At 44.0% G+C, this 21,955-nt stretch overlaps 2 protein-coding genes across 2 annotated transcripts in view; both read right to left on the bottom strand.

Moving 5' to 3' along the window:
* The window catches only part of LOC121685806 (acylphosphatase-2-like), a 50,213-nt gene extending 41,202 nt beyond the window's left edge, over positions 1-9,011 (bottom strand). The window contains exon 1 of the mRNA XM_042066572.1: positions 8,957-9,011. Coding sequence (XP_041922506.1) covers positions 8,957-8,989 — 33 coding nt within the window. The 5' untranslated portion in view covers positions 8,990-9,011. The remainder of the gene's footprint in view (positions 1-8,956) is intronic.
* A 1,375-nt stretch (positions 9,012-10,386) lies between these two features.
* slc30a6 (solute carrier family 30 member 6) overlaps positions 10,387-21,955 on the bottom strand; it is a 32,316-nt gene continuing 20,747 nt past the window's right edge. Inside the window, exons 9-15 of the mRNA XM_042065436.1 lie at positions 21,603-21,697; positions 17,866-17,914; positions 15,054-15,173; positions 14,607-14,709; positions 13,135-13,182; positions 12,926-12,994; positions 10,387-12,039 (exon numbers count right to left, since the gene is read on the bottom strand). Coding sequence (XP_041921370.1) covers positions 11,416-12,039; positions 12,926-12,994; positions 13,135-13,182; positions 14,607-14,709; positions 15,054-15,173; positions 17,866-17,914; positions 21,603-21,697 — 1,108 coding nt within the window. The 3' untranslated portion in view covers positions 10,387-11,415. The remainder of the gene's footprint in view (positions 12,040-12,925; positions 12,995-13,134; positions 13,183-14,606; positions 14,710-15,053; positions 15,174-17,865; positions 17,915-21,602; positions 21,698-21,955) is intronic.

Here is a 21,955-nt window from a genome sequence, read left to right as displayed (position 1 = left end):
TACGTCTGTGAACTCAGTGATTACCGCTGTATAAAGGCCCTTTGAAGATTGTCCAAATGTGGCAAGTTTGCGCGCTGCCAAGTTTCCTGAAAATTAAGGCAAGAGTGAGAAATTACTGAATTAAAATGGAAAACTATAGTACAATGATGAACTATGATACATTTATAATTTCTCGTATTGCACAACATGTTATGGTGCAGCCAAACAAGGATTCATTTAGCCATCAATTGCACAAAAACCTCCTCTAAATAAACTAATTGCATCACCCTCACAATCTACAAACTCATTCCTATCCACAATGCACTCTCTGGGCAACCTAAGGTGACTGGTGTTGCAGATTTCTTAGGGCTCTTATTGTCGGACAGATTTACCGCAGGCTGCAAATGTGGCTTGGTAACATTTCAAAGCACATCAATCCCCCCTGTGGGATTTGAAATTGAAATCACTGGACAGGAGTGACATTTAATACAAAAACAGCGGTCTCTACATGGAAAGTGGAGAAGCATTCATTTGCAAAACCCAAAGTCTCCTCACACCTTTAGGTCCACCAAGCTTGGGGGGGGGGTCAATCTGCCTCCTCTGAGCCGGGCTAATGCAAAGCTTTTGTGTCCCAACATGACTTTCACAAACAAACAAACAGCCGCACGACTGACCACCAGGCCAGCCAACTCTGTGGTCTGAGATCCCGACTCTCTGTAATCTCCAATCTCTAATTGATATTTAATCATACAAACACGGAGCACCCCAACCTGCCAGTAGGCAGAAATGCCCATCCCCCACCCCAACCACCATGCCCCGCCCCTGATGCCCAGTCACGTGGGACGCACGAGCACAGGACCTGATGTAACCCCTGCCAAAGCAATCAGTTGCAATCCAGGCTATTTACACAGCAGGAGAGCTACACCTCAACATAGAATCAGGGCAAGTGGATTGCACTTGGAGATCGAGACCCCTGATGCCAATCCTCAGAAAATCTTAGTGCTGCATAACAATCCAAAGACATCTGACCCTGGGAGGAGCCTATGGTCAATTGTCCCTGGAAGCATGAGTGAAATGCCATTACACTCCGAATGGATCAGAGAAGTCCATGGGCAATGTCACTGACACTGCAATTCCTGGAAATTATTACACCGATACTAAATAAGACCATTCTCCATGTGTATCAATGCTGTTGTTGAACATTGTTGAGCAATGTCTCCATTATGATGATATTTAAGAAAGGCTTACAGAAACAGGGAAATTCAGATCGGCTTCTCTTTTTAATTTCAAATTAGATTTAATGCACTCAGATAGATAGATAGATAGATAGATAGATAGATACTTTATTGATCCTCAAGGGGAAATTCAGAGAACTCATTGCATTGTGCGGTATACTGTATAATCATGACCTGACTGTGACATGTGATAACTCAGGTGTGACATGATTTTCCACATTCTCCAAAACAATTCACACACACAAACACACACAGACGCAGCCAATCAACACTCATTGCATGTCCCTCTTGGATTGGTGCGATCTGCCAGCCTGCCACTTGCTTAAGCAGCCAAGGCTCCTGGGTAGGGTGGTTTAAAAATACTCCCCATGAACGAAAACACACACACACGTACTTAGACTGTTACGTACCCCAGCAGTTGTGACTAAAGTGTGTATGTTTGTATGTGTGTATATGTGTGTGTGTGTATATGTGTGTCTGTGTGTGTGTGTGTACAGTATGTGTGTGTGTATGTGTGTGTATATGTGTGAGTGTGTCTATGTGTGTGTGTATATGTGTGTGTGTGTGTGTGTATATGTGTGTATATGTGTGTGTGTGTGTGTATATGTGTGAGTGTGTCTATGTGTGAGTGTATATGTGTGTGTGAGGTATATGTGTGTGTGTGTATGTGTGTGTGTGTGTCTATGTGTGTGTGTGTGTGTATATATGTGTGTGTGTGTATATATGTGTGAGTGTGTCTATGTGTGTGTGTATATGTGTGTGTATATATGTGTGAGTGTGTCTATGTGTGTGTGTATGTGTGTGTGTGTATATGTGTGTGTGTGTGTATGTATATGTGTGAGTGTGTCTATGTGTGTGTGTATATGTGTGTGTGTGTATGTGTATATATGTGTGTGTGTGTATATGTGTGTGTATGTGTATATATGTGTGAGTGTGTCTATGTGTGTGTATGTGTGTGTGTGTGTATATATGTGTGTGTGTGTATATATAAGCGCTTTCAGACATACGTGTAAGACCGGAGGTTCTGCCGATGTTAAACGGTGGGGCCGTATATCTGAACGACATAACCGGTCATATGGAAGTCCGAATTCACCCGGTGTTTATACTACTCCCCCCCTAGTATTTCCTCCGGACATTATGTAAATGCGCTGTGTCTGAACGAGGAGTAGAACATGCGGTTAAAATTCACACCTAGTGAGAGGGCATGTTGGTGACGTTTCTTTCGTGCGTCCATGTGGTTAGATCTGACTTAAATGCCAGTGTTATGATGGAGTGGCATAGTGCTGTCCAGAAAATCTCCTACCTGGAAAGATGCAGACATCACGGAGCTACTGTCCATGAGGGCATACAACATTTTGATAGAACACCTGAAGGGAACGTTAGAGACACGTTAGCCTCCAACTGCATGGCAAGGACAAACGAATTCAGAAGACTGGATCATCATAAGCAGAAGGCGCTGAAAAGGCAGTAGCCTACAGCGACGTCGTTGACGACAATAACAGGAGTATTTAATAAATTGTTAGCCAACACGGTTTTCTGTTCATTGATAGCCTTCATGACCTGCTGAGCTTGCTGATATTTGCTGAGCATATATGCCTAGAGAAAATGAAAACGAAGAAAACCCAACTTTGTTCCAAGCTCCTTACGTAAATGCGACACATGGGGAGAGGATGCTTTTGGAAAAAATAAACCATGAAAAAACGAACAACTTCACTGTTATTAATGTTAGTATTTTGTTTGTTGCTTAAAAACGTTGTATGATCTTGAAGTCTTGAGTTAGCCTACTGAATTGGCTGGTAGCCTACCATAAAGTTTGTGCATGCTCTCTCTCTCCAACGCAAACCAGATTTGGGGTTCTATAGCTAATTCTGGTACATAACGTTGAAAACAGATAAATGTGTTTATTTGAAGCACACATACAAATACTGTAGGCTAGGTCAATTTCAAGTGCGCACTTACGTGACTAGCCTACTTCAAGTATTAGCCTATGCACAATAGATTTCTCTTCTTTAGCCTACATAATGCATAGGCTACACTTTGTAAATACAAAGCAGCTGTGACAGGCAGCGGCCGCATATATTCTGCGTCATATCTCGCATCTTGTGAACTCTACAAGCCCCCATCCCTCACTCGACAACCACTGTTGATTCAACACTGAGATTCTGTAATGTGCGTGTATGTCGTTCACACATACGTCCGTATAAGGTCAGTATTAGGTCCGCAGGTTAGCATCATATCTGAATCATCCGAAGGGTAGGACCTCCGTTTGACAAACCTCCTCATATACTCCGGAGGTTATATCTGAAAGCGCTTTATGTGTGTGTGTGTATATGTATATATGTGTGTGTGTGTGTGTATATGTATGTGTGTGTGTGTGTGTATATGTGTGTGTGTATGTGTGTGTGTATATGTGTGAGTGTGTCTATGTGTGTGTGTATATGTGTGTGTATGTATGTGTGTGTATGTGTGTATCTGTGTGTGTGTGTGTGTGTGTGTGTGTGTGTGTGGGGGGGGGGGGGGGGGTTCTCTCTCTAGCACTGGCTGACCTAGTGGCCTGGAGGCTCCAGGATGACACAGAGCGTGAGGCTCAGCCAAGCACTCAGGCAGAAACAGAGGGGGCCAAGCGCCGACACCACCACCACCGTCGCCACAGCAGCAGCAGCAGCCAGCACCGCCTGTGTGCTGTACAGGAACAGAGCGAAAGAGCCACACACACTCTTGCATTTCCTGTTTCTCAAAGGCTCCACGCAATCAACAGTGGACAAAAAGGGGGCTACTTCTGCAGCAGTTAGGGCTCTTTTGTCTGGCTGTCGCCCCGTGCACCAGTAATGCTGTTTCCACACTGCATGTGACCTAATGCAGCCTTCAGAGCTGCACGTCAGCTCCTTTTATACTCAAGCGCACTGACCCCCTGCGGGTGCACAAAAGGAGTTAGAAAAACAGTATGCAGCGGTCTAATTGAGGGGGATTGTCCTTCCAAAATGTCCAGACAGAAGCCAAGAGGCGGCGTCTAAGCGGCATACCGTTACAGATGTGCCGTGCTTAATGTCTGGACAGCATGCGCAGTTTGTATTTATAGCCCGGACAACTTTGCCAGCGCTGATTCCCACATTATGTAATGTTTACTACTCAGAAGGAAAGCACAGCTTAAATGTGCGCTTTGTGTCTCACCCCGATCTGTCTGCACACAAGCAAGCACATCCTGCTCACCAACGTCGCCCCCGCAGGCCTGCACACAGACGCACACAAGAGAGAGAGAGCGTACCGCGGGACATCCCATAAACACACACGCTCTTCGCCCGCCAATCGCTACACTCTCGTCTCCACGTCAACACTCGGCGGCTCAACTGATGATAATCCAAGCTTGTGGGCATACTACAAGAGAAGTCTATAAGGAAAACACGGACACAGAAATAATGAAAGCAAGAAAGGAAGACGGACAGAAAGCAATATAATAAGAAATGAAGAAAATAAGATATTAAAGAAAGGAAGAAAACAATAATAACAGAAAGCAAGAAAGCAATAAAATAAGGAAGAAAATAAGATCTTAAGAAAGACTGGAAGCAATAAAATAATGGAGGAAGAAAATAAGATCTTAAAAGAAAGGAAGCAGTAAAAATAATGAAGGAAGAAAATAAGATATTAAAGAGAGACAGACATAAAAGAGTGTGGTGTGTGGCAACAATCATGTGCAGAGTGAATTGGATGAGTTCAGGGCCTGCACCCGAGGGTGAGTGAGAGCGTGGCGTGGCGCCAGATTCCTCCCAGGCCTCCTTTCTGCTCTGCTGCGCCACTGCTCCTGACCCGAACTTGCCCAACAGATCATTAACAGCAGAGAGGAGGAGACACTCTGTCTCTGGGTACTGGGGGGGGGGGGGGCTGGAGGGGTGAAGGAGATTTTGTGTGTCTTGAGGGAGAGAAAGGGGGGTTGGGGGTGGAGGTGCAACCAGGCCAGGCAAGGCAAGGCATGAAGGGTGCATTCCTCCCTCGGCGCTGGGGGCTTTTAGTGCCCTGGAGCTGTTCAGGTTGAGAGAGGAGAGGGACCCCCCACCCCCTTACACACTTTCCCAAGCCAGTGACTCATCAGGCCACACCGGCAACCATCAAGCAAACATTCCTCCGGCTGACTAGGGGTGCTGTTAGCGCTGTGCCGCGCCTCAGAGGCAGGGGGTGATGTCAAAGGAACCTTTTGACTCGCCCTCATCCATTTACCCAGTTCTCTTCTCCCACGGGGAGCCCGGATTACGTTTCCCTGGTATCGGATTCAGGCGGAGCACGGTCAATGTACCAGAAACACACCCACATTTCCATGACATCCTGCTGACAGGCTCAGGAGGCTTGGAAAAATGTCCCGTCGCCTAAAAACATAGACACACTTTTAAAAGAACAATATCACAGAGAGAGAGAATGAGAGAAGCATTAACGTTGGGGCCCGCTTAGCAAATCAGTCGCCCGTAGAATGTTCTCATGTTAAACATCTTCAGGGCACAAAGAGAGAATAACAGTGATCAAACATGTGTGTGTGACACACGGTAGATTTAGACGTGAGGTGAAGCTAAGGTGAACTGGTAAACGCTCAACACTGCTGTGAAGTGCTGATGTTAAACTCTCATGCATGGAATCCTGCCAAAGAGCTTGACTATGTAAACATTTAATTTGATTAACCACTACAGACCTCATGGGGATTTATTGGTGAAAGCTAACACAGGGCTGCTGATATTTAAAAGCTACTATGAGAAACATGTTAGTCTAGTCAGCACTTGAACAGACTAAGAAACAAACCTAGTCTACGTTTAGTCTATCTCTCTTTGGCAGGCCTATCACCAGTCATTTCATTTTTAAAAGATATCTAACTGACCAATTCCCAGATTTTGAGTTGTCTGGTTGGCTAAAAGCAGATATTTTCTATTGCAACTCACCTCTGCTTTTTCATCTAAACTGGAGAAGTAAGTCTGGGTTTAATATCAAGGGAACACACACTGTTTAAGGTAGTTTATGTAGCTGATGAATGAATGCATTGTGAATAGAAACAACCTTTTAAAAATGAATAACTCTACAATGCTACCTTGACTTTATTAGTAGGCCTACCCAGGCATAAATAAGGCAAAAGAAACACTGTTACTTTAATGCAAAGTCTACTTTGAAAACAGTGCTCAACACCGTGGTAATTATTTTGAGAAACTTCCCTCCAGTAATAACATCCTATAAATCAGAGGCTAATGAGAAAAAGACCATAAAATCACCTGTATTCAGAACACTAGCAGCAAGCTTCAAGTACACGCTTGTTCTCCAACAGTAAATGCAAGCATTATGCATAAGAAGGGCAGCGTAACCTGTTCTGTGGAGAATGTTCCTAGGTGTGCTTTCAAGCTTACTTTCATTTCATGAAATGTGACAGCTTGGCTTTCCTTTGCATCTCAGAGGCTTCTGTCGGCTCTTGCACCAGCTGTGCCCCTTTTAACACCCCACCATGAGCTCCCATCAGCATTAGTTAAATCAGAGGGCATTGGACTGCAGGCATTTCAGGCAGGCACATACCACAGTACCCACGCAATGATGCTCGGCTTGTTTTTATAACAAATCAACAAGTGTAAAAACAATAACAGTGGCATTCATCTGCAGGCTCTAACATAAGCTGGCAGATAGATCCTGTCAAAACACATAAGGAGGATGAAAGGGGCAGGAGCATCTTCAGTCACCACGGTGACAGAGTACAGACAAGGAAATTCTAAGTATGTTATTTTTTTTTTATACTATGGCCAATTTTAGGATTATGACATTACACATTCAATATGATGGGGTCAGAGTAGAGAATCAAAATGAGTGATTATATCCATGGATCATCACAATCCAAGCTTTTAGAAAATAGTGGCAAGGAGCCTATATAGTGCTTGATGAGTGGCACATTAATTCATCTGAATAATACAAACATAAAACATTCCTCCAATGCAGACAATAACAGACATGCCAAGATTCTGTCACACACAGTTAGGCCAACTTTCGCTACTGAAACAGAAACGTGGACAGCCCGAGGCCTGGGAAGAGTGCAATAATTCTTACTCTCGAACACTGACAGTTTTCAAAGCACATACTTGTATCTCCTCTCCTCTGTTGTCAAAGCATGAAGATCTAAGTGTCAAGGAACATTTAAAGCCTTATAAACAAACAAGGGCAAGGCTATTTGTCGTGCCTTGGTTTGTGCCACAATGATGCCTCTATTTGCTTAGAGGCTTCTGCTGACAGTTGTTCTGCAACCAGTGGCCCCCACCACCACCCATCCACCCATCTTAAGCTAGGCCTACTAATGAGGCCTTAACAGAGGATGGGAACTAGGCATATCTCCAGATAAGAGATAAAATGGATTCAAATGATCTTTTTAAGTAGGTATAAGTATAAGAAACAAAATCCCAGTTGATCTTTCACAGCGCATCTTACCAAAGTCTGGGTGGCGCTGTTAAGAATAGCGTTTATTTGCCTCAAAAGTAAAGCCAAGAAATGTTGGTAACTTTAAAGATTTTATATGAAGGTTGTAAAGTTCAATGCAACACTGACTGCAGGGGTGGAGTATAAAAAAGCTACCATGAAGTCGGACACTGTCTACTTCCCATAGGCTAGCGTCTGTGAAAACAATGGCCGATTTCACACTGTTTGCTTACTTTGCTGTTGACAAAACCGAAGCGATGGAAATACCCATTATTTTTCAAGGGTGCTGATATGAAATGCTTGAGCACCCCTAAAATAGCCTAAAACTGCAACCTTATATGAGATAATGGATCTGAAATTCTTAGAATAAAACCATAGCACACATCATATGCATCAGTGAAGCCTGAGGCCCAGTTAGGGCAAAATTCTGTAGGTACAGAGGTGGTTCCATATTGGTACAGCCAGAGGAAAGCAGAGGAAACCTCTCCAGAGGAAATCAAACAACATTTCCAAAGGCCACCTTACACCAAACAACTTTGACAAGATTTGGGAAAGATTCTTGAAAGATTGTAGTCTTTTAACTAATGCCCCCTATTCAAGCTTTACTCAAAAGACTCCAATCTTTCATGAATCTTTCCCAAATCTTACCAAAGTTGTTTGGTGTAAGGCCATAACCAGCATGCATTGTGTTCAACCCATCATGCATTACTTTCTGACCGATCTGCGTAGCCCTGCATGAAGTCGATAGAGCTATTATCAGTCCTGACTGAATTACATTCGAGAGCAAGTTTGTTCAGCTTTTCCATATTTTTGTAAAAAAAAAATAATAATAATTTACCTTAAGTCAAACGCCTTTCTGACCTGTTTAAAACACGTTCATAATAGCCATTTGTGGGGGCTCTATATCTCTTCGAGAAATAGTCTAGGCTAGCCTACTGCCAAAAAAATATTTCTGGCTTACAATAATTAGTTTAGGCTATAATAATTAAGTCAAGCCGTTCGTTTTGATCTGCATGTCCTATTTTCATTGACAGAGTTACCTTCGAAGGCAAACTATAAAAATCTAGAATACCTATAATTGGCACTAATCTATAATTAATTTGAAAACATTTTTAATTTTTATTTTAACCCTATTCAAAGCCTTCACGCGTGAAAGTGTGCATTTCCGGTCATTGCCTTTAAGCTAATAAGTTTGCTTGAAATGTCAACATTTTAACTGTGGAGTGTTCTAGAGTCCTCATGTTTAGGGAACAGGAGTAGTTTGCATTGTGAATTTCTGCAAGCTATTTTAAATGTTTCTCACCAACTTATCCACTTACTTGGCTTTGGTCAGAACGACGGGCGTCACACATCTCGAGAACATTGTGCCAGTTTTCTGAGTGAAGGCCGCACGCCCCTGGGCGAAATGCAACGCATCCTACTGGGCAAGTCAGAATGATTTTCGTTCATAAGGCAAAGCTTCATCAAAAACAAAGGAACGTATCGAAACACACATTCCATTTTAATCGAAAATACTGAATATTTTTGCAATATGTTATTTTTAAAATTAATTAGCACGTTCCCCTAACTTTCACGAGTAGGTAGGTAGCCTACTCCAGGCTACAAAAATTAAGTGCGTATCTTCGCTTTTGATAGTTCGAATTCTACGTTGTTTTCCTTTTAATGGCATATAGAAATTGTACAAATTAAGCAACAAAACACTCAAGGTTAGGTGTTACTTTCACATCACCTACTACAGCACTTGTTGCCTGACTCTATGACCAGACCAGCTCTTCAGGATGTTCTTCGCGATATAGCACTCCCTCTCGTGTTCTGCAGCATTAGTGCTGAGCGGGTGACTTTTGAAAAGGCATTTCATTCATAACCACAGGCAGAGGCGGACATCCCGGGTTCAGAAAGTAAGTCCTGACAAGTATTTTATCCAACCATTTAGTAAACCAGCTCATCCTAATTAGCAGCCAGGTAGATCAGATAATTAGTCATAGCCTAGCCTATCACCTGTGTTAAGTGCGCAGGTAGAAAGAATATGGCATGGCATGACTTTCTGGAACCGGGATGTCAGCCTCTTGCCTTGCCTTCATTGGCTAACATAAAAACGTATTTTTCGATGGAAAAATCATAATCTGAACTACCAAAATGCCTTATAATTATACCCAAATAAATAAATAAGCTCTGGGAAAAAAATAAGAGACCACTGCACATTTTGTTTTGTTTTTTTCTGAGGTCATTGGATGACAGCCCAGTGGTCTCATATTTTTTCCAGAGCTGTACATTTAAAAAGTCATGTCATACCCCATCCCTTAAGTGTTAAACATCAGATAGAGGCTCAGGATTACATCAATTACTTATAGTACACCACATTAATAGTATGGAAAATCCAGACCCTGGTAATCTAGAAAGATTAAGGGTCTGGCCACGAACAATGTAATGGCCCAACTCGAGGGGAGGCAACACGCATGCATTTAAAAACCTCACTGCACGCAATTGGATAACACTAGACCATATTTACTCTGAATAATTTCGGACTTCGACGCAATCGGATAACACTGCGACCAATGTGTACTGTCCTCCAATGTTGCAGCGCTGTGTTCATCAGTTTAGCTGGTTCCCGGGATATCGGGATAAAAGTAACGTGCATCATTGCTCATTGCCAGAGTGTCTCGCAGAGACAATTCCATTGTGCTCTCGCGAGAACTCTGGATTTCCAGGGTACCACATTAGTAGATTTAAATGAGAGTATGCGACAGTGTAAATGAACAGTGCAATTCATTTTTTATTATTATTATCTAAATGACTCTCTGATACACAACATCCTTTCCTTTGCATCAGCACTTCCATACACAGGTGAAATCTCAAGTGAACAGAAATTCACTCAACATAATCGTTTGACACCAATCCAAACAAGGCAGCTTGGGAGAGCCCATTAGTGGTCCATAACAAATTCGAGAAACACCACACCACTACTTGTGGGCAGGCCTCAATCCCACGCTGAACAGTGGGAATTACCTCATCTCATTTCAAAGCTGTGTGACCTGATACACAACCCCCTGAATGCTCACTGGCCGATGATGGACTATTGCACACTTGACTAAGGATGGAAAGGTTGCAGGGCGCTTGGATGAGTATTTGTTTTAATTGCAATGTCTGCATGGTTTACAGTAGTGTGTATCAGTCATATGATGAGGACATACAAATCCTCTTAAGATATGCTTTGGTACAATGCCCTGCACCACTAGATTGGGTGGTCGGACCTCTTCAGAAACACAACCATTAATTTGGTACGGTATTATGGGGTCACATATTAAAGACTTTTTTTTTGTCAGGAGGTCATCTTTGCCTTTTATAATAGCAGCACTCAGACCACGATCTGTTGAGGTCACAGTCTAGTGCATAGCCACTGACCCAGGAACAGTTGTGGTGATACAAACGTTTGAGTCCCATGAGCACAAAAGTAGATTACCTCTTTAAAATACAAGTTTGATACAAAAAAAAGCACACCCACAAAACAATCCTTTCATCCCAAACAAATGTGAAATATCACATTCCATATATGTATATTCATCTCTCCAATCGTTCTGTGATTTATTTTATAACAGTACAAAAAAAAACAATAGTTAGAAAATCCATTAAGTGTGGAAGTCTTGGTCCCATCATAATAAATACCATAATATATCCTCTCTGAGCGTGAACCTGATGAATCTCAGGTGATCTCCGAAACCTTGGCGTCCCCCGCCGATCGCTGATGCAACCCCACCAGTCCCCTCCCACTGCAGCTTGGTCAAGGCTTGTACTGGTTCATCTGTGAGGGGAGCAGGTTGCTACCGTATCTGTTTGGTGGCGCGCCACCGTAAGAAGTCCTGAAGCCTTGCGTCGAAGGCCCGCCCCTGGCACCTGCACCAAGTCCCATCCCCATCCCCCCACCACCACCACCGGGCGGCATGAAGCCCTGGCTCAGCATGCCGGCGTAGGGGGAGGCCCCGTAGGTCAGGCCCATGCCGTAGGGCCTCTGGGGCTGTGCGCTGGGCAGCACCACCGGCTGAATGTTCTTCCCCGGCGTGTTGAAGGAGAACTCTGGGGGCGGCAGGGCGGGCTTGGACGGGGTAGAGGTGAGAGGGTCCATGTCCAGGGGCTTGCTGGAGTGGGAGTGACCGTGACCGTGACCGTGGGAGTGACCGTGTCCGTGGGACGGGAAGCCCTGCAGGCCTCCGTAGTCGGAGGGGCTGCCGAGAGTGGCGGCGGTGGCGGCGGGGAGGGGCCCCGTCACCAGGGACGGCCGGATCCAGTCATCCTTAAAAATCTGAACTGTCAGCGTGGAGACCAGCGTGTGCAGGCGGTTGGTCACGTGCGCCAGCACCATCTGCTCGTTGGCATCGCGGCGGATGCGAACATGGACCGATCCGGCCTAGAAAGAGAGAGAGAGAGAGAGAGAGAGAGAGAAAGGTAGGCAGATAGACATGGTGAGGGGAGGAAAGTAGAAGCATGTGACAAGTTTGATCAACACCTCTGTCTACTTCGTTAACAACATCCTGCCTCTCTACACAGTTACTATGGACAGTGGAGCAAAACAAACCAAACAAAAAAAAAGGAAAACAAAAACAATGAAAGTGGGCCAAGTTCATTTCAGGGCATTTAATTATGAGCATGCAAAAAAACTAAAAGTCGAAACTAGGACATTGAATTGCTGAAGTTGACTGGAAAGCTCAGCAGCAGCTGATTCCAGCCGGGAAAAGCTCAGCTAACTGGAAGTGAGAGGAGAAACCATATGTTACAGGCCACAGAGGCTTTCGTGGAATGCCTCACTAGTTCCGCTACTAACGCTATTGAAGAGGTGAATCGTATCAGACTTAGCCGACTTAATTTACTAATACACTACTGTTTGTTTTAAAGGCTTTTTTTTGGGCTACTAAACTTTCAAATGCCTGAACGTCCTTGGAGGAACAGTAGTTCTACGAGTAGGTGATGAGTTTACATTTCCATGCATTTATTCATTTAGCAGAAGCTTATAAAAATGTATCTTACAAAGATGAGGAATAACATTCAAGCTACAGAGCAGAGATCTTAGGTAGGAATTAATACTACATTTATCAATACTATTACCAAAGGATGAGATTGCAGATGCTATAAGTACTAGTCAATTACCAAAGGATGAGATTGCAGATGCTATAAGTACTAGTCAATTACCAAAGGGTGAGATTGCAGATGCTATAAGTACTAGTCAAACTGTAGTAGAAGGAGAAAATGGTAGAAGTGGGTAGAGGGGGACAGAGAGGGAAGTGCAGTTAACATACCAGAGAGCCAAAGCCAATGCTCCAGAAGTGTTCATTCCGCACTTCCAGGACTCCATCTAAAGTGGACACCTACGAAGAGAGATGCAACATCTCAGATCCTCACAGCTGATCGCACAAAGATAGCCTAACTATGCAACATTTCAAACCAATTTTTTTCAGTAACTTGCCATGCATGGAGAGGGATACTGACAGCAAAGACAGCAACTCACCTCACGGAGCAGTTTGTCCAGCTGCCCTATGACATGAGAGGGAGTAGTCTGCAGGGACGAGAAAGTAAATGATCACCGATCTGCAAGCACTCCACACCAGTAACACCGGTACCAACAAGTACAAACAATACATACACAAAGTATGCTTCAACATCGAGTCCACAGCATTAGCTGATGGTCTATGTTTATGGTGACAATGACAAAAATAACCATTATAATAACATTAAAATAAACAGTTTAAAGCAGTGGTCCCCAAACTACGGCCCGCCACCTCATTTTGGGTGGCCCCCCCCAAAACATGTCCGTAGTATATAGCATCCGGCCTGCATGGGAGTACAACATCGTCAAACTAAAACCTCCGCAATTTCCCCCATTCATTTTCTATGGCGAGTCTTAACAGTACACATGTACAGTACTCTTTTTGTCCACCGGTGGTTGTTTTGGCGCTGTTTTGCGTTTGCCATCGAAAACGGAATGAAATGTAGGCCTACCTGCAAACAATGTAAGAGGCCTATGCTGACTGCATCAGTGCTCAAAGTATTTTAAAAGTTTATCAATTAATTGTTAATAACTAACTAACTTCTATTCAAGTCATATTTCTGGGACAATCTGGGATAATTACTTCTATTTTTTATTCACTCCTTCAAATGTTCATACAAAGAGTTCACAAAGTTCTCATCAGGTGACTGAAAGTTAGAATGGTGGTCATTTCAGACTACTTCAGCACTTCATAAAATTCTCATAGTTTGAGAACTTTAAATTACTTGTAGGATATTCACAACTTGAGCTGTGTATGCAAAGACACAGAGTTCACACATTTTTTAATAAAATATACTTTTGAGACTCCCTGCTAATACTTTTGGGAATGCAAACGTGTTTTTATTAGTATTATTTAATTTTACAATGACAATATAAACACAGCTAACAATGGTATTAAATTGCAACAGCCTAAGATTAAATGTAATAGAATATTCAACTAAGGTAGACTGCTGTGTTCACAGCACTAAGCTATTTATGGTTACTGATATAGAACTACTCCGAGTCTCTGGCCCTCTCTTGGAGCCAGGCATAGTGAGCTGGCCCTCAGAAGAAAAAGTTTGGGGACCACTGGTTTAAAGTAAAGTCATAAAGTCTATCATTATTAACGTGTGGGTATGGTGATACAGAGGGTAGAAAACAGACACGTGCAGAGAAGGGGGGCTACAGGGGCTCTAGCACCTGCCCTTTTGCCCCTTTGATGTCCAAGTGCCCTTTTGACAAGACCGGTTTTTTACTTTTTAAAATTTGTAATACTTCCGCTAGTTCCAACGTGAATATTCGCTAAAATGTCTCATTAATAGTTTGTGAAATTAGAAATTTACAAAAATAACAATTTTCTGTGTTAATTGAAATGCCTTGTGGCCCCTTCAAAGGTCTCTACACGCCCCTGGTAGACAATCTGGACAGAGATCATGTTAAGTATGAACACACACCTGAAGAAGCACCTTCCCGCTGTACACACTCATGGGGTACATGGTACCAAAGGTCATGAGCGCGATGGCCACAGCCGAGGCCGTGTCCACTGCATTATAATTACTGCAGACAGGGAGAGAGAGAGAGAAGCGCGGTTAAGCAGGACGCAAATCCACACAAATGTAAAAGGTTTAAAAAAAATAAAAAAATAAAAAAACTGTCTGAAATGTGTTTGAGAGAAAATTTTTATTACATTCATACTAATACTAAAACAGAATAGAACAGAATAGGATGCCTTTGTCATTGCACAGGTGTGCAACGAAAGTTTTTCAGTTGTGGAACCAACTTAAACAAAAAAAGTTTAAGTCACTGCAGAGTGTCTCACGACATCTGTGAGGAGGAACGTGTGTGTGTGTGTGTGTGTGTTCTAGAGTGTGAGAATGACGTAAGTGGCGGCTGGCACTTACTTGATCTCGATGAGCATGTAGGTGATGCCCAGAGCCAGGGCTCCGGCCAGGTTGATGAGGACGAAGGGATTCATGCGGGGCAGGAGGACGCTGCTCAAACCGGGGATGATCCCGCACACGCTGTTTAAACACACACACACACACACACACATATAAACACACAAACAAGTATAAGTCCCCACTGAGACACAGACACAAACACATACACGCGCACATAGGCATAAACATACACAAACACACGCTTAATAATCCTCAACAAGCAGCTTCTGTTCCAAACACATTCAATATTTACTCAACCAAGTGTATGCCATCAGCGGGCAATGCACCAGCAGCAGAGCATCTGGCAAGAGAAGCTGCAGGAGAACTCCCCTTTCCCTTTTCTGTCCTGTCCTGGATCGTCCAAATAGAAACGCTTAACCCCTCTTTAGGTCATTTTTGGTCTACACTAACAAGACCAGCCCCTCGTCCATACCATTGAGTTGACCCACTGGACCGACACTAACTGCCTTTGTTCCCCTATTAAACTCAGTCGCCAGCCGGGATTGTGTGATTCAAGGGGCTGAAGAAACGGTTGTTCTAACTTTGGGTCTGGATGTTGTTTCTTTCTTGTTTTTCATTGTTCAGCTGGGAGGGGGGGGGGGGGGCTACATTTGGAGACAGACCTAAACTCTTATAAAATAATAATGGAGTAGTGGGGGAGGAGGAGGTGGTACAGCATGCTGGCTGGCTGGCTACCTTTGGTTGTGGTCCAGTCACAATGACCATGAAACATTCATACGGAGGGAATGGGGGAGTTTGTGAAAGTAATGTATTGTTCTGATTTGTAACCGGCCGGGACCCCTAGCCCGACTAACAGCTGCCTCGCTAGAGGTGTGTGTGTGTGTGTGTGTGTCTGACGCAACGTGATGACCCGCTAAAACAGATGGGTGCTGTCAAAAAGCCGGGCCATGCTTCAGTACACAGAGGAGAGGCAGGGAGCAACAGAAGAGAGGGATGAGGGGATAACCGATAGACCTGGCCGGCCAGTGGCCATCAGTGGGGGTAGTTCAGCACTCATCTACAGGGCTAGTCCTAAACCTCTGTGGAAAACACTTCCCAGTGGACCCTGAAGACATGTAGATGGAGGTCAACTAGTGCTCAAAAAATCCTACAAATTCCTTCTCTCAGTCACAAATTCCCGCAGGCCAGGCAGAGGGCTTTCTTTGTAGGGAATATAAAAAAAAAAAAAGAAAAGATTAATTTCTGCATTCACTTCATGGAGTTCAGATCAGCAGTCAAAACACAGAAAGTAGTCTTTGTTTTTAGCTTCAAAAAAATATGATGCCTTAAACATGAACTATCATGTAAAAAGCTTTCAAAAAGGTCAACGCTGAAGTAGGACACGCACAGCTCTTATGGAGACACTATGCTTCTCGCCTCCAAATATCTCCTTTCAAAGCCAGACATTTTTTTGGACAGGAGGGGAATGGATAGGGCACTGTTGGTCCAGTGGTGGTGGTGGTGGTGTGTGGGGGGGCAAGATTTATAATCTCTATAATCTGATAATCTCCCTGGTGCATTGATATAATTTGAGTCGGAACAGAGCTGTGTGATTCTCCCCCTGTGCTTGTTGTTGCGGTGGAGAGAGAGAGAGAGAGAGAGAGAGAGAGAGAGAGAGAGAGAGAGAGAGAGAGAGAGAGAGAGAGAGAGAGAGCGGTCCAGTCTGCGGGGGCCAAAGCCCTCGGCAGTGGTGTTGTCGAAGCAGCTCCAGGACTGTGTTTTAATCCAGCCGCTCGGAGATGGAAAATGTAGGATTAAGGGAGGACAAACAAACACCTGATATTCTGTCTGGTGCTTTCAAACATGGGCCCCGCGTCTGCTGCACTGGATAAGAGGGGTTATATAATGTTTGCTCTCAAATATGCTAAATGCTGAGGGTAGGGGGCACACACATAGACACCATGATTACTTATGATTTGTTTTATTTTGTTTTTTTAAATGGTTGCCTAATGTAACCTCCTCACTGAAGTGCTGTCTAGCATATAATGTATAGCTGAGAGAGAGAGAGCGAGAGGGAGAGAGAGAGAATGTCCTTTCTGGAAACAGTACATGTGCATAGTCTGATAATTCTTGAGATATATATCTACAAATAGGCCATATTGCTTTTGGGGGTAGTTTCAGCTAGAAGTGATGTTCTGTTAAAAGGTCCCTGCTGACAGGGCTACAAGAAGATCCCTTTCCCTAAAGAGCTAGGACCTCTTTATCATTGTCATGTTGATAAGTAGCCCATCAAAATGGCACATCCAGGAGCTGACCAAGGGGTCACTCTGTGAGTTACAGGAGTTAGAGGGCGCAAAATGATCTCCTGCATGTTTGCAGCTGAAATGCTATGCCTGCCCATCCATTATTCAGACAATCCAATGAAGTGATTCATCATCCAACAGAGAGAGAGAAAGAAAGAAAGAGAGAGAGAGACAACTCGACAGGAGAAGAGTCACCTCAGGGCGAAGGGCAATAAGGAGTGTGTATGTGTGTGTGTGTGTGTGTTTGTGTGGGGTTGGGCGGGGGGGGATTTGACACTCATCAAGTAGTGCATCTTCTTCACAAACATTACAACAAAACACTTCGCATGGTTATTGGTTTATAAAACCAATGCTGAATTGCAGTTTGTTTGATATGATCTCATTCCTTTGGAAAGCTGACTAATTTGTTTTTCTCTTGTAAATAAGTCATAATTTGAAACACGAATGTGTGTGGAAAAAGTCCACTCATCCGTTTTAAAATGACGGAGGATCAATACTGGTGGGGATGAGTCATTGAAAGGGGATCTTACCTTCGACTCAGGTCAGCAACATGCTCTTGTAGCCAACTGGTGCTGGCAGCTGTTGGAGAGAGAGAGAGAGAGAGAGAGAGAGAGAGAGAGAGAGAGAGAGAGTTGGAGGCAAAGATAGAGAGAGACGTCAGATATCTAGCGTCAACTTCACCCCACTCCGACCTATGCCTTGCATCAGCACACACACACACACACACACACACACACACACACACACACACACACACACACACACACACACACACACACACACACACACACACACACACACACACACACGGTGACACCAGTAACAGGAGCCCTTGTGCCATTTGATCAGCCCGGGGTCGTGGCCCACCCTGTTGCAGCAGCAGCAGCAGCAGCAGCAGCAGCACCAGTGGGTGTGAATAACCGGCCCTTGGGCCGACTTGGATGGGACTGACCCACAGCCATCTGCATCCTCACCTGCCAGCACAAACAGGCAAACCTCCCCACCCCCCCTCTTCCTTTTTTTATATATGTATGTACAGTATCCCTCTACAAACATGTAGATCCAAACAGATATTGTACGCATTCTATGCGTGTTAAAATGTGCTTCAAAGGGATTTCCTTCCCACAGGGAATAATATTTACTCTGCTCACAAACACACATGCAAAGACTTTCAGATAAAAAAAAACAAACATTGTATTGCTTGCTTCACTCTACTCAGATATCCAACAGCCAAAAAGCATGTGGTCAATCTTTTAACTCTCATTGAGGAACAAATAGAAAGAAAATAACAAAACAATGCCAGCGCACTGCCCATTGTATCATGGGTAGAAACCTAAAGGAAGTGTATACAGCAGTGAACTGTATTCTGCAGACTGTTGTATTTATGATGTAGCAGTCGGAGGCCCCAAGGGCATCACTGTCTGGAAGTCATTTTATGTAATGACCCTGTAATGTGGGTGAACGTACTGTATTGTGTGTCTGTGCTGCACACATGCAAGCACACGTCTGCATATCAGATGAGTAGTTAGTTACAGTAATTTCCTGTGTATTAGCCACATTGTCTATAAGCCGCAGGACAGTGTTTTATGCAAGTTAAAAGAAACAAAATCATATTAATACCATATTAACTGCCCCCATGTATTAACCTCATAGCTGAAGAAATTTTGCAAAATCAATGTGTAAGCCGCGGCTAATAGTTGGGAAATTACAGTATAGATTTAAGAAGGGTCCTGCTAAACAAGAAGGTTTTCAGTGAACTATTTAGGAGGGCAAAAGCGTAGGCCATTGTGTGTCCACGTATATGTGGATATTATACGTACATATTTGATGTGATATCCCTGCAACTGACATATGGAGATATTTGCCATCAAAACAGTTTCACTGTACTCTAACAAATATTGTACTGAACTCTATGAATTCAACAAAATGTATGAGTTCTGAGTTGTTAGGCAAAGAGAAATTATATAAGAGCTCTTCTGTCAACACATCTATATTTGACGGCCATATTACCAGCCCAGTGGTAATCAGAAACAAGACTGTAACCCTAAAAAACACACATCTATAGAAATGACTCTGCTTATGCTTTGTCATTGTCATTCTGTTGCTCAGGAATGAATCACAATAGCAGGGATGGGGGAATAGATGAGATCTGTGACATATGGCGTCCTCGAGGCAACTTGCTGATGTAACCATTCATCTTCCTCAGGGCTTATTTCTCTTATTGGTTCCCCCCTTTCGGCCTTCAGGGGTGAAGAGCCCATGGCGTAGGGGACTATCATAACTTGGGGACATTTTGGTGACCGGTAACGTCACCAAACTGATACTGATGGTCTTACCTCCACACTTGAGGGGACAGGTGCCAGGGCCAGTACATGAACATGAATCTCAACTAAGGCTGTGCAATGTTGTACCACCTGCACAGTATACCATGATAATTACTCTATGTCCTCTGTGTGCTAATTTGACATGACACCATATGAACGATACTGTTGCATGACATTCTTTTTGCAGAGCTGTACACACATTTTGTTTTTTAGCACCTAGGGTGAATAAAAATAAATGCTGATACTAATATACAATATTAACATGTTTATTGTATCCCATCATATCATAATACTGTCATTTCTCCTCAGAATATTAACTTTTTAATCATACCGCCCAACCCCTAATCTACACTCCAATCCTGCGGCCATGTCTAATCGGCAATATGGTCATCAGTGTTGCAACTACACAGCATGGCTTTGCGAGAGTATTTCATCTTAATGTCCAAGACAAGTCAGCCACAACACCTCCCTAATCTGAGCTCGCTGCTAGAAAAGAGATTAATTACATAGGAGAACAGAGCCAATTAAAGGACCTTAAGACATGTCATGGACCAAATAGTTCCATCTGGAGATGTCAAAGCACCACTGACATCGCTCAGAGCCCTCCAGTCATAAAGACTCAGAGGAGCTGTAAACATTTACAAGTGTTTGGATTGGACAGGCCAGGCCACTGCAAACAAACACACTTGTGATAAGCCATCTATTCCTCCTCCTGTTGTGAACCAGCCAGTCAGTTAGTTAGTCAATCCAGTCATATAACCTAGATGATGATGGGGGGGTTGAATGAATGTAAGAATGCCTTCATTCTTCACCGAGGGCACAGTATAAATAGTAATAAAAAGTTATGTTAACTGTAAAAGCCTTTTTATTTATCCTAGCCAACCAGAGCTCAGAGTTAACATCAGGCTGCATGCACAGGTGCGGCTCACCTTGTTTCGCTTTCAAACAAGCCACCAGATGCCACTATACAAAAGCCACCACTGTCACTCTCTAGGAAAGAGAAGATGAGCAGTAGCCGGCGTTCAGGGACACACACACAAAAAAAGAAAATCCTGACGGGTCTTTGTAGACAGAAATTGTTCAGAAGAGGGGATTTCTCCCCCCCCCCCTCTTCTTTCGGAGGCAGCAGCAGCATCAGCAGCCTGGGATTTACATGTCTGCTGCAGACAATCAGGCCTGAGCCTCTCGGACCACTACAAGGGTGAGCATGAGGGGATTTAGTCTGGTGGATGACAACGTGCACCTGGCCTCTCCCCCTGCAGGGCTGGCCTGGCCCGGACGCCTACTGCCATCTGGGGCAATAAAGCCCTCTGCTGGCCAAATGGAGGAAGCGCGACCGAGGTGATTCCCAAGGCCTCCTAGGAAGACCTGAGCTCTTTTGATCCCATGAGGGAAATTTGGTCTCAGCATTTATCCCAATCTGTGAATTAGTGAAACACACTCAGCACACAGTGAACACAGTGAGGTGAAGCACACACTAATCCCGGTGCAGTGAGCTGCCTGCAACAACAGCGGCGCTCGGGGAGCAGTGAGGGGTTAGGTGCCTTGCTCAAGGGCACTTCAGCCGTGCCTACTGGTCGGGGTTCGAACAGGCAACCCTCCGGTTACAAGTCCGAAGCGCTAACCAGTAGGCCACGGCTGCCCAGTAAATGGTGAATATCAGAGAATATCAAGAGTGAGTATGAAATTTCACTATGGATAGAGAAAATGGATGTTGGATTGACACTTCTGTTGGTGTTGTAATACTATTCACTGCCAATGCAAGCAAAACATTATACACCATAAAAAAATATCACCATAAAGACAACCACTTGTAATATTCTAAATTCACACTCGAACTGGCTTAATATGATGCATGTCATCTAAGAATAGAACAGTTTAAAATGGTGTTGGTGGGGAACAATTTCAGACTGGTGTACACGGGTATGCAGGAGCAAGCCTACCTTCTGAGACGAACACAAAGGGCTTGTTCTTCACGGACAGCAGGGTGAGCAGGTTAAAGAAGAGAGCCACAAAGGTCCCCACCAGGAGCCGGCCCCTGCAAAGAGACAGGAGAGTCAACACCTGTGACACACTTTACTGTGTGTGTGTGTGTGTGTGTGTGTGTGTGTAAAACCACGACAAACACAGCTTCCTAAGTCTTGATAATGCCCGCTCTGGTTTGTGTGCTGCGAAGAAGAGGCCAAGTGGTCATGGCAGCTGCCACCGTGGCCTCATCTGTCTCCCAGACCCATCTTCCCACGTCTCTGTCTCTCTCTCTCTCTCTCTCTGTCTGTCTCTCTCTGTCTGTCTGTCT

Source organism: Alosa sapidissima, chromosome 16, assembly GCF_018492685.1.
Source record: "Alosa sapidissima isolate fAloSap1 chromosome 16, fAloSap1.pri, whole genome shotgun sequence".
Lineage (NCBI taxonomy): Eukaryota > Metazoa > Chordata > Actinopteri > Clupeiformes > Clupeidae > Alosa > Alosa sapidissima.
This window is presented reverse-complemented; position numbering and strand designations above follow the sequence as displayed.